This window comes from Pongo abelii, chromosome 21 (genome assembly GCF_028885655.2).
Source record: "Pongo abelii isolate AG06213 chromosome 21, NHGRI_mPonAbe1-v2.0_pri, whole genome shotgun sequence".
Classification (NCBI taxonomy): Eukaryota; Metazoa; Chordata; class Mammalia; order Primates; family Hominidae; genus Pongo; species Pongo abelii.
The window spans coordinates 10,626,349-10,644,202 of record NC_072006.2 but is presented as its reverse complement, the minus strand read 5'-3'; the positions used below and the strand labels follow the sequence as shown (position 1 = coordinate 10,644,202).

Sequence of the window (17,854 nt, the reverse complement as noted above, 5' to 3'; positions counted from 1 at the left end):
ATCTTTTTTTTTTCTTTTTTGACAGAGTCTTGCTCTGTCGCTCAGGCTGGAGTGCAATGGTGCTGTCTCAGCTCAGGAGGCTCATTGCAACCTCTGCCTCCTGGATTCAAGTGATTCTCCTGACTCAGCCTCCCAAGTAGCTGGGATTACAGGTGCCCACCACCATGCCTTGCTAATTTTTGTATTTTTAGTAGAGACGGGGTTTCACCGTGTTGGCCAGGCTGGTCTCGAACTCCTGACCTCAAGTCATCTGCCCAACTCAGCCTTCCAAAGTGCTGAGATTACAGGCGTGAGCCACTGTGCCTGGCCTGATTTATCTTTATCTTTGTCTTCTGTATGTAACTTGTCATTTTCCTTTGCTTGTTTTTGTGATTTTTCTCTTCATTGCTGGTGTCGAATAAATTGATTATGATGTGCTTAGGTGTAATTTTCATTATGTTTCTTATGCTTTGGGGTCATAGAACTTCTTGCATATGTGGGTTCATAATTCCATCACATTGAAACATTTTAATCACTTTTACTTCAAATATTTTTTCTGTCCCTTCCTCCCACATTGACCCTCAGAGATTCACATTCATGTATATTGTAATTAGAACCACCCTTTAAGATGTCTCATAGCTCATGGATGCTCTTTTTTTTCCTCTCAGTCACTTATTCTATGTTTTCATTTGGATAGCTTCTATTGCTTCATCTTCAAATTCATTAATCTTTTCTTCTATAGTATCTAATCTGCCACTGTTCTCATCAAGTATAATTTTTAATTCAGGCACTGTGTTTTGAATTCCTTGAAATTCAATTTGGGTCTTTCTATAACTTCTTTGTCTCGAATTAACATGGTCAGTCCTAATTTTAATTTTGTAAATATGTGGAATAGAGTTATAACAACTTTTAAAATGCCCTTTCATATTAATTCTATCATCTGCATCATTTATGGGTTGAGTTCCATTTATCGACTTTTCTTTTCCTGTGCATCATACTTTCCTGTTTCCTGTCAAGAACTATGAAGACTCTGAGATTTTACCCTGCTTGAGCCACAATTCCATGGATGCTGACAGAAGACAAAGACTTCTTGGTCAAAGATAAAGGACAGTTTATTATTCAGAGAAATCACAGTAACCAGAGTATTAGTGTCTGTTCTCTGAGTCCTGATTCCCACATGGTGCCATAGGTGGACCAGCTGATTCCTGCACACTTAGTGGGTGATATCATAGGGGAGGAATCTTGAACTTAGAGAATGTATTAGTCTATCTTCATGCTGCTATGAAGAAATACCCAAGACTGGGTAATTTATAAAGAAAAAGAGGTTTAATGGACTCACAGTTCCACATGGCTAGGGAGGCCTCATAATCATAGCAGAAGGCAAGGGAGGTGCAACTGCATGTCTTACATGGTGGCAGGCAAGAGAGTGTGTGCAGGGAAACTCCCCTTTATAAAATGATGAGATCCATGAGACTTTTTCACTATCATGAGAACAGCATGTGAAAGCCCACCCCTGTGATTCAATTACCTCCAACATGGTCCCTCCCACAACACGTGGGGATTATGGGAGCTACAATTCAAGATGAGATTTGGGTGGGGATACAGCCAAACCATATCAGAGAATCTCAAGATTCTCTGAACCTTTTAAAATGCACAATAAGTATGTATGCTCTTTAATTTGAAGAGAAACATGATCCTTTTCAAAGATACAAGCAGTGCCTCTGCTCATAAAATATGCAGAAATATGAAAGATGCATGGAGAGTTGTCTTGTAATAATTCTTTGCATGCCTGGTAATTTTGTTGATTTTACTTTGTTGGGTATGAGATATATTTATAATTTTTATAAATATTTTTGAGCTTCATTCTAAAATGCAGTTAAGTTACTCAGAAATATTCTGTTCCTTTCAAGTCTCACTTTTAAGCTCTATCGGGGAGGACATGAGGAGCATTTAATCTATTGCCTGTTTTGCTCCACTACTAAGGCAAAAACCTTTGGAGTTCTTTATGAATGCTTAGGCTTTCCAGTCTTGCTGGTGGGAACAGGCACTTCTTCTAGCCCTATGTAAGCTCCAGTTATCACTCTCTCAGATCTTTTCTAGTGTTCCTACCCAGTCGAAGACTGAGGAGTTCCTTCTGTAGACCTCTGAGCATTCCCTTTGTGGAGCTCTCTTCTCTATAGAATGCTACCTTGCAAACGCTAGCTACCTTGGCCTCCCAGGACTCTCACCTCTGTCTCCTCAACATGGAGAGTTTGCTGGGCTCCCCCTGGGTTCCTCCTCTCTGCACCACAGCCTGGAAACTCTCCAGGCAGCCAGCTGGGCAATCACAGGGCTCACCTCATTTCCTGACTCTCAGGGGCCACTGAGACTTACAAAGTTTCAACATTAATTGGTACTTTTACTCTTCATGTTAATGGAAAAACATTAGAACACTTAAAATTAATTTACCTCATTCCAACAAATGCCATTATTGTGGTATATTTTAATGTTATGCATATCTTAACTCCACAAGACATTATTGTCAGTATTGATTTATACCATCAATATTTATCTAGACTTATCCAATAACTACCATTTACCTTGCTCTTAATTCCTTCCTTTATCTTTGGCCTTCTATCTGGGATTAATAGCTTTCTACTTGCAGAACACCAGAATTCTCTGGTGAGAATTCTGTGAACTGTGCCTTTCTTTTTGGTCCAAAATGTCCTTAATTAACCTTTATTCTTGAAACATACTTCTCCCCCTGGGTTTAGAATTCTTGGTTCACAGCTATTTTGTTGTATTATCTTCTTATTTTCATTATACATATTGAAAAGTCAGCTCTCAGTCCAAGTGCTTGAAGACAGCTTTTTAGATATTTTGTTTATCTTTGGTTTTCAGGAATTTTACTATGATGGGTCTTGTTGTGGATTTATTTATTTATATTATTTATAATATTTATATTTATTTATATTATTTATTTATATATTTATTATTATTTATATTATATTTATTTATATTATTAAATATAAATATTATAATATTTATATTTATTTACTATGATGGGCCTGGTTGTGGATTTATTTATTTATTTATATTTATTTTGCTTAGAGTTCAAAGGGCTTTTGGAACATGATGTCCTTCATCAGTGTGGGAAATTTCTCACCACATTTCTTCAACTATTGCTTCTGCCCAACTGTCTCTCTCCTTCCTTTCTGGGACTCCAACTGTACTTGTGATAGACTTTGTCATAAGATCCTTAATATCTTTTTCTCTTTCTTTAGTGTTTGCCATCCTTTCTTCCCCTACTATTTGTAATTTTGGGTATATTCTGACCTAACTTCTAGTTCACAATTCTTCTTTCAGCTGTGTCTAATGTGATGTTCAATCATAAATTCATTCATTGAATTCTTAATTTCAGTTACAGCATCATTTACTTCTAGAATCTTTCATTGTAAAATTTGTTTTGAATTTCTAGTTCTCAGCTAAAATTTCCAATCTTATCTTTATCTCCTTATACATACTCAACATATTTATCTAATACTTCGTGTTTATAACTCTAATATTTTCAGCTCATCTGAACTTACTTCTCTTGCCTTGTTGTTTTGTTTTTCATGTTACCTTTTTTCCTCCATTTTTTGGGGTATTTTTTATGTGTGTGCTGGACATTATATTTTGCAAATTATTTATATAAATGATTTGAAGCCTGTAACACTCTTTTTCACTCCTAGTAAATATTTTACATTTGCTTTTCTTAGATGCCTGAGGGGACTAGCAATCTGGGCTGGTCTTAATGTGAGGATTGAGATGATTTGAAGCTGGGAAGCAGTCCACGGCCAATCTACTGCTCGTTCATTCTTCCTGCTAGGATACATATCTTTGGGGTTTCAACCCCAAAACAGAGAGTTTATCAGGGGTCATTGCCTTTTTCAGCAATGGAGCTCCAGACACCTTCTGTAGAATCAGCAAATGCCCTAAGGTAAAAAGAGCTTCAAATTCTGGGCTCACATATCTGGAGATTCATTGCCTCCCAGAGCTCAGCTTTACAGTTCTTCAGTATCTTATTAGCTCACTGATGCCTTTAAACAGTCTCTCTCTCTCCATATGTATATGTGTATATATATATGCATAATATATATGTTTATAATATATATGTATTTTTTGCCTAGTTGTCTTCAGTAGGAGAAATGGTCTAAATTATTTAGACTTTCATTATTGAAAGCTAGTCTGTCTTTTTCCTCATTTTCAAACAACACATACTATAAATTTCAAAGTTAAAGACATATATTTAGGTAAGACATTTTCATCCTAATTATGAAGTGTTATTTCAAAATTATTTGATAGAACAATTATTTCAACATTTTCATACATTTAATTAGTCTATTACCATATAGTCCCTTTCGAATGTGCCTTCCTCAGTCTTGAGTTTTGCCTTCCTTTCTATATTATTGTTTTTGCTCAGGCCTTCTGTTAGTTTATTCAGAAAGGATACCTGGGTGGCATATTTTCTTAATCTTTGTATTCCTGAGAAAATATTGCTCTGATTTCATGTATAAATAATAACTTCATTAACTATGGAAACTGCGCCCTTTTGAGCTCTGGAAACTGTGACTCCATTTTCTTCTAGCTTTTAGGGTTGTGGAAGAAGAAGGTTAAGGGTAATCTGACTCTGGTGGTTTTAATCACTACCTGATTTTGACTACGCTTAAAAAGCCTTTCTTTATCATTTATCTTCAGAAATTCCATGAAGCTATGCAGGTGTCTGTTCTGAGTTTTTCCTTTGCCTATAAATACAACGTGTACTGTCATGTTTTGGGTGGAAGAACTGGTTTACATTAGGAAATTTTTTTCTGTTATTTTTCTAAAGATTGTTTCATTTCTGTTTGTTATGTACTCCCTTCTTGATATCCCAAGACTATGTGGATTTAATCCCCTGCATTTATTCTCCATGTTTTTCAATGAAAATATTTATTCTCATTGTTATAACACATTCATCTCAGTGTTTGCAAACCCAGTGCTTATATAATTCAGGCAAGTAACAATAAACAAAATAAATGAAGCCAGCCTGGCACAAAAGTAATGAGTGATGAGGATTCTGGAAAGCAAAAGTGTCATCTAAAGATGGCAGCTACTGATCAACTGGTATTCAGTGCTAATAAGGTGTTATTGGAATTCAATATTTTTCCAGAAAAATTCAAGTCTGTGGGTTTTTTGTTTTTTTTTTTTTTCTCTTTCCCAGCAGAAGAAAAGAAAAGCTAATAAAGGATTTCACAACTTACCATCGGGATGATCTTGGTCACACACAGAATGATCTGTCTCTTCACTGCCTTTTGTAATATTGTCATCCTTTGCAGAATCTAACAACAAACAAGCAAAACCTTTGGTCAGCATTTTTAACTTGGAAATAGAGCAGCTTTCAGCACTAACATGACAGATTTATGTTTGAGGAAAAATAGAATTTATTAGTTTTAAAAATAACCACTCAAAGACATATGTTTGCCAATAAATAGGTGCTTTTTTTCCCCCATACTACGTGAGATATCTGCTCAAAGCTTACAAAGGTAGAGATGTAGCTAGCTGGGATATCTTTTTGCAACAAATAAGAAAATAAAAGCAGGCTTTTTGCACCAGGGAAAGTCTTAGAACTGTGGGAAAGGACATAAAAGGAAGGCAAAATAGAGAAGATTAAAGGACTATCTAATTTCAATGTTCTTAACGCTTCCATTACTGTGGTTGCTCACATATGGGAGTCTTGAGTCCTTGAAAAAGTCAGATACAGAACCTTGAAATCCAGTGGTAATTAAGTTCATCTTCCTCGGGAACCATAACAGTAGAACAATAGCATAGAGGGAATGCAGACCTTCTGGTCTCTGCAAGGTCATTCCCTCCCTCACTTAGCACATTTAAACATGGAATCATTGTACACTTATCTTTTTTTGTTATAGGATATGGTTAAACATATCCATGTTTAACATGGCTAAAAGGATTCTGTGACTATGGGCTATAGCAAAACTACAAAGGGCTCCTTGCTAAATGTTTAGGCCTCCCTGGAGGCTGTTTAAAAAAGCATTGGAATGATCCTGTGAATGGATCAACAGGAAGACAGCAAGTAGGTCTCTCATTCATTTTCCAAACATTTAATAATGGCCAAGTATATGCCAGACACTTTTTTTAGACAGAGTCTTGCTCTGTTATCCAGGCTGGATGCAGTGCTGCAACCGTAGCTCGCTGCAACCTCAAACTCCTGGGCTCAAGCGATCCTCCTGTTCTGGCCTCTGTAGTGGCTAGGACCACAGGCACAGGCCACCATGCCCACTTAGTTTTCTAATTTTTTGTATAGGCAGGATTTTGTAATTTTGCCCAAACTGGTCTTGAACTCCTGTCCTCAAAAGATCCTCCTGCCTCATACTCCCAAAGTGCTGGGATTATAGGTGTGAGCCATCACACCTGGTCAGACACTGTACTTGATGTTGGGGAGCCAACAGGAAACAAAACACCAAATCTCTGCCCTCATGGAGCTTATAGTCTAGTAGATATTTTTCGTGCTGCTGAAAGGAAAGCAATCCAAAGATATCTAAAAGTCATAAGCTAATCTTGTAAGCGTGTGGCCATGGAGACACCTGGGGGTGGTGCAGCAACACCTTGAGTACTTACAAATGTGTTCTCTACTGAATTTGTGTCTCTTGGTTGAGTTTTAACTCCCCAACAGAGCTGAATCAGATGGAGTCTAAAATAAACTATTCTTTGTTTGTTTCCTTTTCATTTCTCCCTCTGTCTCTCTCCATTCATTTCCTCTCAAAATTAGGAGATAGCTTTAAACAATATGGTTTGGAATATTATGAGAAAGTTTGTTTCTTGAACCTGCCACAAGCAACATTTGATGGACAAGTGAGAAAACTGGGTAGTTAACATATGATTCAAATTTAATAACAAGTGAAGCAAGTATTAATATATACCCGAAGTGTGTGGTTTTAATTAACTGCAAATAATTCCCCCAAGGCAAATGTTTAATTATCTGCACTGTTTCTTATTTCTTTCTGAGGCTGACAATAAGTCTAAAAGTCCAAATTTGGAAGCAAAACTGAGCACAGACACATTTGCCAAACTGTTATCTAACTTATGTCAAATTGTTTTAAACCAGCTCCCATTAAAATATGCTCTTTTAATTTTGGACCTAAGATGTCAATTGAAAAAAAATTTTTGAATATTTTTCTCACATTAACACTAAAAATATACAATGATTTAAAAAGGTATTATATAGATCAGGCTAAATTTTAAATTTGAAAGTGTTTTAGTTTTAGTTATTTATTAAAAGTTATATTATTTGATATTTAGTCTTGTACAACATTAATTTCTCTCAACATTAATGCTATAGAATTATCCAAGATTTTATATTTAGTTAAAATTTATTCATTTACACTGAACAATAATTCACTGTTGTTAATCATAATGTTACATAAACACTATGATTCTGCACCAAATATTACATAAGAAATGTCTCCTCAATGGTGATTTACATCGAGTTCACAAGTTTATGATCTAATGAGTCACGTAAGATGGGCGAAAAGCATTTGAAAAATTACTCACCAGACTGTATCTGTTTTATCACCAAAATCTGTGTCTTTAGAAGATAAATTATCTTTGTAATTTCAATATTCTTGGGGAGTTGCTTTAACATTATTAACGCACCTTCTGATATGTTTCTATATAATGCATTTCATTGCATCCAAGATACTATCCGTTGTTCTTTGCACTATTATTTTATGTAGTATTAGAAGAAAATGCTGCCAGATGAACTATAACACGTTATCAATTCTAAGACATGTCCTGACTTTAGAAATAAAATATATGAAAGAATGTGCATCTTAGAAACATGCCGTTGCAGTATATTCCATGTGTGCACACAAATATACATGTCTTTATGTGATGACGAGGATTTCATATCAGCATGACCCACCACCAAACCCACAAGTTCACTGTCATGTATGTGAAACTTTTCTCCAGAAATGGTTCTACCTCCACACACGTCAATAAAGTAGGAGGAAAAGTACTATATAACCTCATGACAATATTCACAAATAAGCAGGTACCTATGGAAGATGGTTTCCACCAAAGTTACTTTATTAATAGGGCTCTCTGAATTTCTAGTCTCATAACCTTTAGCAGTCCTAGATTCGATTCTGTATGTTTTCAATCATGGATCTCATTACATTATGTTTAGTTGTAGGTTTGAAGTGGCAGTGCAGCTTTTCTGCTTAGGGGGTGGTGAAAGCTGCATTGAATATGTACATGAAATCCTTACTCATGATGATGGAGAAAGAAAATATATATATTCATGGTCTGAATGTTTGTGTCCCCCTAAAATTCCTAAGCTGAAAATCTAACTGCTAAGGTGATGGCAGTAGGGGGTGGGGCCTTAGGAAGGTGATTAAATCATAAAGGTGGAACCTTCATGAATGAGATTAGTACCCTCATAAAAAGATTTAAAAAGGTCCCAGAGAGTCCCCTTACCCTTTCCACCATATGAGGACACAGTTAGAAGGAACCAGAAAGTGAGTTCTCACCAGATACCGAATCTGCTGGTGCCTTGATCTTTGATTTCCCAGCCCCCAGAACTATGAGAAATAAATTGCTGTTGCTTATAAGCCACCCAGTTAATGGTATATTGTTGTAGGAGCCTGGACTAAGACACCAGTGTATATGGTCACTAAAATAACTTATTATTTCCATGTAAGTTCTATAAACTACTCTGAAAAATGTAGTTGCATATACTAAACTCTTGCAGCACCTTGGATTTGCATTTTACTCAATTCTAAAAATTATCATTTGGTAATGTTCAAAAACATGTAAAACAGTTATCACCTAATTCTGAGATTCAGTCAAAGTTATTTTAATAACAGAGAACTGGAATTAAATTTATATGTAGCTTCTGACTTTCAAAATCTTTAAGGTCCATGTCATATTTAAAGAATTTTTTCAAATGCAAATATTAAATCAAATATTCAAGCCAAAGGGCTGTAGATAGATGTGCTTTTAACAAGAATAAAAAAGAAACACTTTCATAAATTAAAAAAGAAAAAGCCCTCACTTAGAAAGTTGAAAAGGTTTAAAGGAATATTTAAAATAGATTAAAATAAAATGAAAAACCTCATAAAACAGAAATTCCAAAAAGTAGGTCACTTTTAATGCAGTTAATTACACATATCTACACAGAATATTACATGTATGGATTTAAGCTGTGGCAAAAGATGATGAAACTATTGAATTTTTAACAAAAATATCTTAACTACAAAAAAAATACTATCTCTATCTAAGATATCCCTTTAGAACAAAAGTTCTTAACCCACGGGGATCCCTGGGTATGCTATATGGGTCTACAAATCCTTTTGAAAATATATGCAAAATGTGTGTATATATTCGTATTTCTGGGAGAAGACAGCATCTACCATATTAGCTCTATGAACCCACCAAGGTTAAAAATAATTAAAAATGTGTACCTTAATGCCAGTGACACTGCCATTTTACAAAAGATTTTCCAGACCATTTTTGAGGAATTAGCTACTGAGCTTGATTCCTGCTCCATGAATTAATCAATGATGGCAAATCTTGAATTCTTAAGGTAGATTTGATTTGAGGAAATAGCCAACAAATATAGAGATGTGTTAAATAAATGAGAGGGACAATCCAACTGGCAAAAAACCATGTTGCACCAAAATTAGAGGTGAATATAAAGTATAAAACTGACTGCATGATTAACTGTCTTTGAAGATAACTATTCAAGCTAGGTGGTCTAAAAAACGCACCGAGTAAGAGAGGAAGCCCCTGACTATTATTCAGAGTGATGACAGCAGGTCATTTTGGCGTAGAAGTTCTAATGGGTCTGAACAAAAAAAACTGCTATACACAAAAACCTACACATAAAACGGTCTTTCTCTGTAATGCGTAAATGTCTACACATGAGTACCAGAGCTTGATGCAAAAATTGCACAGAAACACCATCACCTGGATTTTCTTTGATTCTCATTAACTGATTTGATTATACCATGCAAAACATTTATCCTGGCCTGCTCTATAGAATCTCTGGCTTATTATGTGAAGCAATTAGGACAAAGTAATTTTTCCTCCATCTGAACCAGGTGCTTATCTAAATAAACTAGAGTCTCTCCAGCAGATAATGTTCTTAATGAAACTTTGCAGTGGCTACTCTTTTATATAGGAAAAAAGTATCCTGCAACACATTTCCAGACTATTCTGATGCTGATGATCTGAACTGTGCTTGGTCCCAGTGAAGCCGGATAAATAAGGCTGAACTATATTTACCTGAAAGGTAACAGGGCCCACAGACAGGACATTGCTCAGGGCATCAGGAGACCCAAATGAGCTATAGTTGGTCATTTGTCTTCATTATGGTCTCATTAACCTCCATTAAAAGATGGCCAATCATTCCCAGAGATATGGAATTCAGGGACAGGTTGATGTTCCTTATCTGAAATGCTTGGGCCCAGAAAGGCTTCAGATTTTGGATTTTCAAATTAGGGGTCATCACCCTATGCTAACAGTCTTTGAGACATGGCTGGGAAAACTACCATAATGCACAACTAATTCGATTTCTATTCAAAAACACAAATTTCAAACAATAAACTTGTGTGAAACAGCTCATTCTTACATTGAAGGTGATATTCTTTTGCAAGTTGTTATTGAAAATACTAGCAAATGAGAGATTCAGTCATGGGGTTGTGATTCAGAATTTAGAGCTACAAGCTTCATAACTCTAGGGAAATTCATGCACTTTACATAATCTCTGTTTCTGCACCTAGGAACTAAAGGTGTTGAGCTAGATAATCTCTCTAAGATACCTTACAAAGCTAATCTGATTTGCTCAAATTATCTCCTTGTTCCAGCAACACTTCTTTGTAAATGTTCCCACTCTTCCTTCATCATCCACCTACCTGAGTTGGACAGTTCTCACTGAGATTTTTACCGTGTACTTACAAAATAAAGGTTGATAGTGGGAGAAGCACTAAGGTGTGCACCAGTGCCACACTGGCTGTCTTTAAGTCAGTGACTCGACAAAGAATCATCACAATGTAAAACAGAACAGCTGGATATGAAGCCGGTTTGGACCATGATGGAAAAAGAAATGCTTAATTACCCTTTCAATCAAGTTAATTTTTCCCATTTGGCAATGTAAACAAAGGCAAATCTGCTCTTATTTTCAGTTGTCTGTGACTTGGTTGTTTCAGTATCCTTGACCTCCATCCTTCTGATTCCTTTCTCATCTTGCCTCCCTCTCTCTTACTAAGCCTCACACCACAGGCTCTCTTGATAACATTAAAAAATAAAATCTTACCAGGCCATGGGTGTGAAAAGTATCTATGGTTCTAAATGTAAATGGGCTTGGAATTCTGTTAAAACGTTCATCTATAAATCTGGGAGAGTACAAGTGTTTTATTTACAGCGTGGCTTAATTTCATCTGATAATGAAAGATCATGGTGACTGTATTACTGAAGGAATCTTCTTAGGAAAAATGATAAAGGCTTTTGTGGCCTTAGCTCTGAGCCGACAGCCTGGCATCGGGTCACTGCTTCTGAGTTATTTTATTTTATGGAGAAGTTGAGGCAGGAGACAGAATTTCTCTCCAGATTCATAAATGCAGCAACTGCTGGGCTCAGATTGCTTTTAGCCAGACACTTGGAAAGTGTGGCTGAGTGTTGCTGCTGAGATCCAAGAATTTCAAGGACTAAGATATAACCTACCTTGTTGGCTCAGAACTTGTCTTTTTTTCCAAATGTAAAGGCACATGTTTGGAGAGTGAGACAAGCATTTGGGTCCTTTGTGGGAGATACTATGTTGAGCTTCAAAGACCTGTATGACTTCTCCCGAACCTCAATTTATTCCTCACACCTAGAAGGATCCACAAACTCATCTAAGTGAGAAAGAACTGAGGTGTACTCATGGGCCCCCATTCCCCCATGTGCTTACTTTTTCTGTTTTTTTCTTTCTTCAATTTTCTCCATGCCATCGAATATAATTTTAAAATATGGGTGGCTGCAGAGTGGCTTATCGTGTGGATCTACCACATGCTATTTTACAATCGTTTCTACTTCTGGACATTCTAATTAAATCCAGTTTGGGGACTATCTAAAAAATTATAAATTGTTGTAGTAAAGGTTCAAAGGCTGGATTCACTCTTCTCCTTCTGTTACTCCTTCCCAACTATCTCCACCTCTGACATCTAGAGAGGCTAGATCTTTCTACAGCTAGAGTAGTGAGAACAAAAACAACCCATGCAAGCTAAGCCTTGTAGCCAACGTGCCCCACCCACCTCCCTGTGGACTATCCCTGAGGTTGGAGCCGATGGTGCCAGTACAGAGGGCATTCTTGTCCTGGATGGGCCAGAAGTACCCAGGAATGAATGCCCAGCTCTGGACCCCCAAGGATTTGGGAGACAAATACCCCAGCTTCCTCACCCTTAAGGGAGATGTTTCTGAATGCACTCTATACATCTCTTAGGGGAACGGAGTCTCAGTTTCCCTCAGCAGTAACTTGATCATTAATATCCCCTAGGGGCTGTCCTCCCTTCTCTGTCCCACTTCCTCACACCTCACCTGTGCTTCCTGAGAACACCTCCCAAATAAAAAGTGGGTGCACCTTTTGCACCCACAACCTTGTCTCCAGATTTACTTTTGTGGATCCGAAACTTAGAAAACCAAGATAGTCCTTCATCTGGCTCCTACCACTTAGTAGCAAATATGAGAATGCTCATCCTATTCTCCTGACTTCTAGCCTGCTGCTCTCTCACACCATGCTGTCTTTAATTATGGAGTGTTAGGGAAAGTTTCTGCCACCTAACTAGGGCAAGTTGGGAAAAAGGGTTACCGTGTTTTGCACTGTATGACCCTAGTAGCTGGGTCACAGATGACTGGTGAGTAATAGACCCTAGGCAGACACTTCTTGCTTGGCCAGCAGACACTAAGGTGGCCTGACATGAGAGCTCTACCTACCAGGAGAGACTTAATATTCACTGAACTGTGAAAGGAATTGATCAGCAATTTGAGTGGATGGCTACTAGAACAGTTGTTGAGTCTCTAGAGGAACTGATGGAATGGCTGTTGCCTCCTGGGTGATCCAGTTCACGGGCCTGCTGAAATGGTTTCCTCATTTTCTGACTTTCCTGCCAACGAAGCAACCTCAGTGTGTATCACTTTTGTATAACCTGAAATAGTCTAACTCACTTTGTGGTTCTTGCAAGTTCATTATTTAACTTTAATGTGTATATGTACTTTAAACATTTCTAAAGTGTTTTTTACAAATAGTACTTTAAGAAGTTTGGGCTGGGCGCGGTGGCTCATGCCTGTAATCCTAGCACTTTGGGAGGCTGAGGAGGGCGGATCACGAGGTCAGGAGTTCAAGACCAGCCTGGTCAACATAGTGAAACCCCGCCTCAACGAAAAATATAAAAAACATTAGCCGGGTGTGGTGAAGGGCACCTGAAGTCCCAGCTACTTGGGAGGCTGAGACAGGAGAATCGCTTGAACTCAGGAGGCGGAGGTTGCAGTGAGCCGATATCGTGCCACTGCACTACAGCCTCGGTTGACACAGCGCAAGTCTGTCTCAAAAACAAACAAACAAACAAAAAACAAATATTACTTTAAGAAGTTTGGCATTATTCTAGATCCATTTGTAAAAATCACTCACCTTTTTAGTCATTTCAAACTGTACAGTACTCACGAAACTTACACATAGGCTGAAAGGCATTATGCCAATGAACTTACAGAAAATTAAAGACGAAACAGCCTGGTCATACAAAGTAAAACAGGTTCAGTAAACTTCATTTTCAAACATCACCCTGATGGTAGAAAAAAATCAGGGGACATCTGGTATTACAAGAAATAGGGTGTACAGAGGTATTTGTATAATGTGAACAATGTTTTGCCTCATAAACTGAGAAAAATGAAAAATGTGTCAAAACAAAATGCTGTAAAAAACTTACAAGAACCTTAAGAAGAATACTTAAGATTAAATTAAAAGTGTTATTTTCAATTATAGAAAGCTTTTATTTTAATCTGTTACTATTTTATTAGAGTAGGCTTAACTATGAGTTCTAGAAATTATTATAATAGATTTTCCTAACGCAATGACTATATTGTCAGCTTGGCAATGACATAACAAAATACCATAGACTGGGTGGCCTAACCAACATTCATTCCTCACAGTTCTGGAGGTTGGAAATCTAAGATCAAGGTGCTGGCCAGTTCATTTTCCAGTGAAGGCTCTCTTGCTGGCTTGCAGATGGCTGCCTTCTGGTCACGTTCCTGCATAGCCTTTCCTCAGTGTGTGTGCCTGCTTTTTATAAGGACACTAATTCCATCGTGGGGACCCACCCTCATAACCTCATCTAGCCTCAGTTACTTCCCCAAAGGTCCTATCCCCAAATACCATCACATTGGAGGTTAGGGCTTCAACATATGAATTTGTTGGGGGTGGAAGGGGCAAACACGAAGTCCATAGCACTGACGTACGCATTTGTGCACATGGATACTTGGATGGTTTATTTCCCTTTGAATGTTAGCCATTCAAATTAGTATACCTGCTGCACATCAGAAGAAAGCCTCAGAATAGATTTGGAAATGGGATTTTACCCAAGTCCAAGGTTCTCTTTCTCCATTTCAGTTCTCTGGCATCACATTTTCATTTGATCCTTAAAATACACCACACTGTCAGTGTTTGTATAGCATGGATAAAGTAGTCATGAGGGAATCTGAAGCAATACTCAAAACACTTAATAACTGGTATGGGTGTTGGCTAATCAGAATGCACATGTCCACAGCAGTGGGGCAAGGCCCTGGAGCCCTGCTGGTGTCCTAGGATGGCAGGGAGGTGGTGGGAAGGGTCACTTGAAAGGAGAGGTGTTAATCATTGTTTGCTGAACGCTATGTAAATGTTTCAGTATTTTTAAAATGCTTGCAGCAGGATTAGAGTGTACTGGCAGAATATCAGTTCTGTGTATAGTAGAGAAATATATTGATAAATTTTCCAAAAAGTAATGAGAGTATTTCATTAACTGTAAGTCTCTGATGTTCTCATATTGATGAAAAGAATAAGAAGTAGCTTTCCCTAAGAGTCTATAATCTGAGGACTGAATAATCCTCAAGCATATTTGTGATAACCTCTTATTTTGTGGTCCTTATCTGATAAAGCACCATTGCAAATAGAACCAGCGGAAACTTTGGGTTAGTCCTTCTGTGTGGAACACCACATCTCTTTAGGCCAGCATCACATCCCCTGCCTCTCTGGCACACCCACACCACCCCACTTTTCCCTACATCACTGGAGAGGAAAACTCATGCAATTAGATCAGGCCAGCCTCGTTGGTAGGTGAAGCTGATGGCCACCATGTTGGGAGATATAAGGGGGCCAGACAAGGCCATCTGTTCCTAAGTACCCGCCCTGAGCCCTCACACTTCCCAGAGGAGACTTCCTTCTTTGGGCAGAATGCCTTTTGAGACTTTTTAAAATGCAGAGCTCCTTGGAAGGATCCCACTTGTGACATTTGGAGTAATGACTTAATAACTAGTTGCTAAAGATTAGCCCAAAGTCAGCTGAGAACAGGAGAGGATGGCATTGAGCAGGGACCAAGAGGGAGGGAAGGACCTTAATTAAACAGAGGTCATGAGAGACCATCAAGGTTATGTATGTTTATGCTCCAACCTAGAGACGTATGAAGTGGGTCACTTTAAAGGTAAACCTCTATTTGTTATTTAGGAGAAACAACTGTGAGACCACCAAATTAAAGTGCATGTTATTTACATTACTAAAAAAGTCCCCAAAAGTTGCAGTCATAATTTTTGTAAAAAATTCAAATTCTTCATACCTAAAGCACAAAATTCATAAGTGTGCAGCTTGATGAATTATCACAGAATGAATACTCCTGCATAACCAGGACCAGCTCAAGAAGTAGAACATGTCTACCATTTTCCTCCTTTCTACCCATTATCCTCCTTTCCAGACACTACCCTCACTCTAATCATCACCACTCCAACTCCCAACAGCATCTATAAGTTGTGCCTGTTTGGGGACTTGACGTAAATTGAATGACACATAACCTGTCCTTTTCTGTCTTCTTGCTTTTGCACAACGTTACGTTTGTGAAATTCATTCATATTTTTGCATGTGAAAGTGAATTTTAATTGCACTCTGAAGGCTGGCCACATCAGTAGATTCTACGGTAAATCTTTTTTGAAGAGTAAAAATAGTATTTTTTTCCTTTTCAAACATAAAACATTCACCGCTCTCCTATACTCTGTCTCCAACTTATTATTTCGTTACTACAGCCATTCTTAAATGTTAGTGTACATTAGGAGTAGGATCCCTGGAAGGGCTTGCTAGCATACAGACTGCGGGGCCCCAACCCCAGAGCTTCAGATCCTGAAGGTCTGGGGTAGGGACTGAGAATTTGCATGTCTAACAAGTTCCCAGATGACACCGCTGCTGCTGTTCCAGGGAACACTCTTTGAGAGCCATTGCCTTAGCATATACTGAATTTGTATCTATCTGTATGCATTTCTTTTTTGTGTCTAAGTCATCTTTCATTTAAAGTAGGACTTTTGGATAAGCATCCTCACATGGACTGCCCACAGATTTTCCACTACAGAGAGAGCAGTCTCTAACATGTGATGAGGAGCGTTGCACAGCTCTCTGAGTGACAGAATCTGGGAGCTCCCCATCAATATGTGAAGATATAAGAGACATTTTCAAAGCATCTCTCCTTCACATTAGATTTATTGTGTCTTACTGTTAAAAATCTGAAACTCTTTGGTTGGCATGCATTCATAAGAAGAAGAACAACAACAAACTAATCTGTGGAATCAAGAAAGGTTCAGGTCATATCATTACTGATTGCATCAAACTCTGCAGGCAAGAACTCCTTAAGAACAAAGCTTAAAGACTAAAAGTAATAGACAATTCCTACGACGCATTCTCCTCACGCTAAATCCAGACACTGTACAATCCATTAGCCACCAGCCACCACATGTGGCTAGTGAGTATTTGTGATGTGGTGAGTCCGAATGACATATGCTGTAAGTATAAAATACACACCAAGTTTCACAGACTTAGCTCATACACATACAAAGAATGTAAAATATTGTATCAATAATTTATTTTTAGTTTTTTTTTTCCTTCAACTTTTATTATAAGTCCTGGGGTACATGCGCAGGATGTGCAGGTTTGTTACATAGGTAAACATGTGCCATGGTGGTTTACTGCACAGATCAGCCTATTATCCCGGTATTAAGCCCAGTATCCATTAGCTATTCTTCCTGATGCATGTATCAATAATTTTTATGTTGACTACATTTTGCAAATATTCTATTTGGATATAATGGTTAAATAAAATGTATAATTAAAATTATTTTCCTTGTTTTTTTTTTCTTAGTGTGCCTTTTTGAAAATTTAAAACTACTAATATGTAGTTCTCATTTGTGGTTCACATTTATTTCTACTGGACAGTGCTGTTCCAGATAATTTAGCATTAGCCTGGTTTATACAAATACTTAAATACGTGTTCATTTGAAGGGCAGAATTAGGAAGATGGAAAATTATAGCTTGCCAAAGGATCATCCATTAGAAACTAGGAAATCTAATTTGGCTTATAGAGAAGCATCTGCAAATGGTGACAGAAATGGCTGGGAAGAAGACCTAACTAGAGAATGTTCTGAGAAGGAATTGGAGGATGAAAGAGAATGGTACATTTGTAACAGCTACCCAAACCACCTTACACCCAAACAATACCCAATGGTTGAAAATTTTTGCTTTATGTTGATTGGACCTAAATTTCTTAGTCTGATATTCAGAGTCCTCCATAATCAGGACTGTGTGTCAGCAACAAATTAA

At 37.6% G+C, this 17,854-nt stretch overlaps 1 protein-coding gene across 9 annotated transcripts in view; it reads right to left on the bottom strand.

The window, feature by feature from the left end:
* The window catches only part of MACROD2 (mono-ADP ribosylhydrolase 2), a 2,107,194-nt gene that overhangs the window by 73,979 nt on the left and 2,015,361 nt on the right, over positions 1-17,854 (bottom strand). For all 9 annotated transcript variants that reach the window (XM_054542042.2, XM_054542043.2, XM_054542044.2 and 6 more), the window contains one exon: positions 5,238-5,315. In XM_054542042.2, coding sequence (XP_054398017.2) covers positions 5,238-5,315 — 78 coding nt within the window. The remainder of the gene's footprint in view (positions 1-5,237; positions 5,316-17,854) is intronic.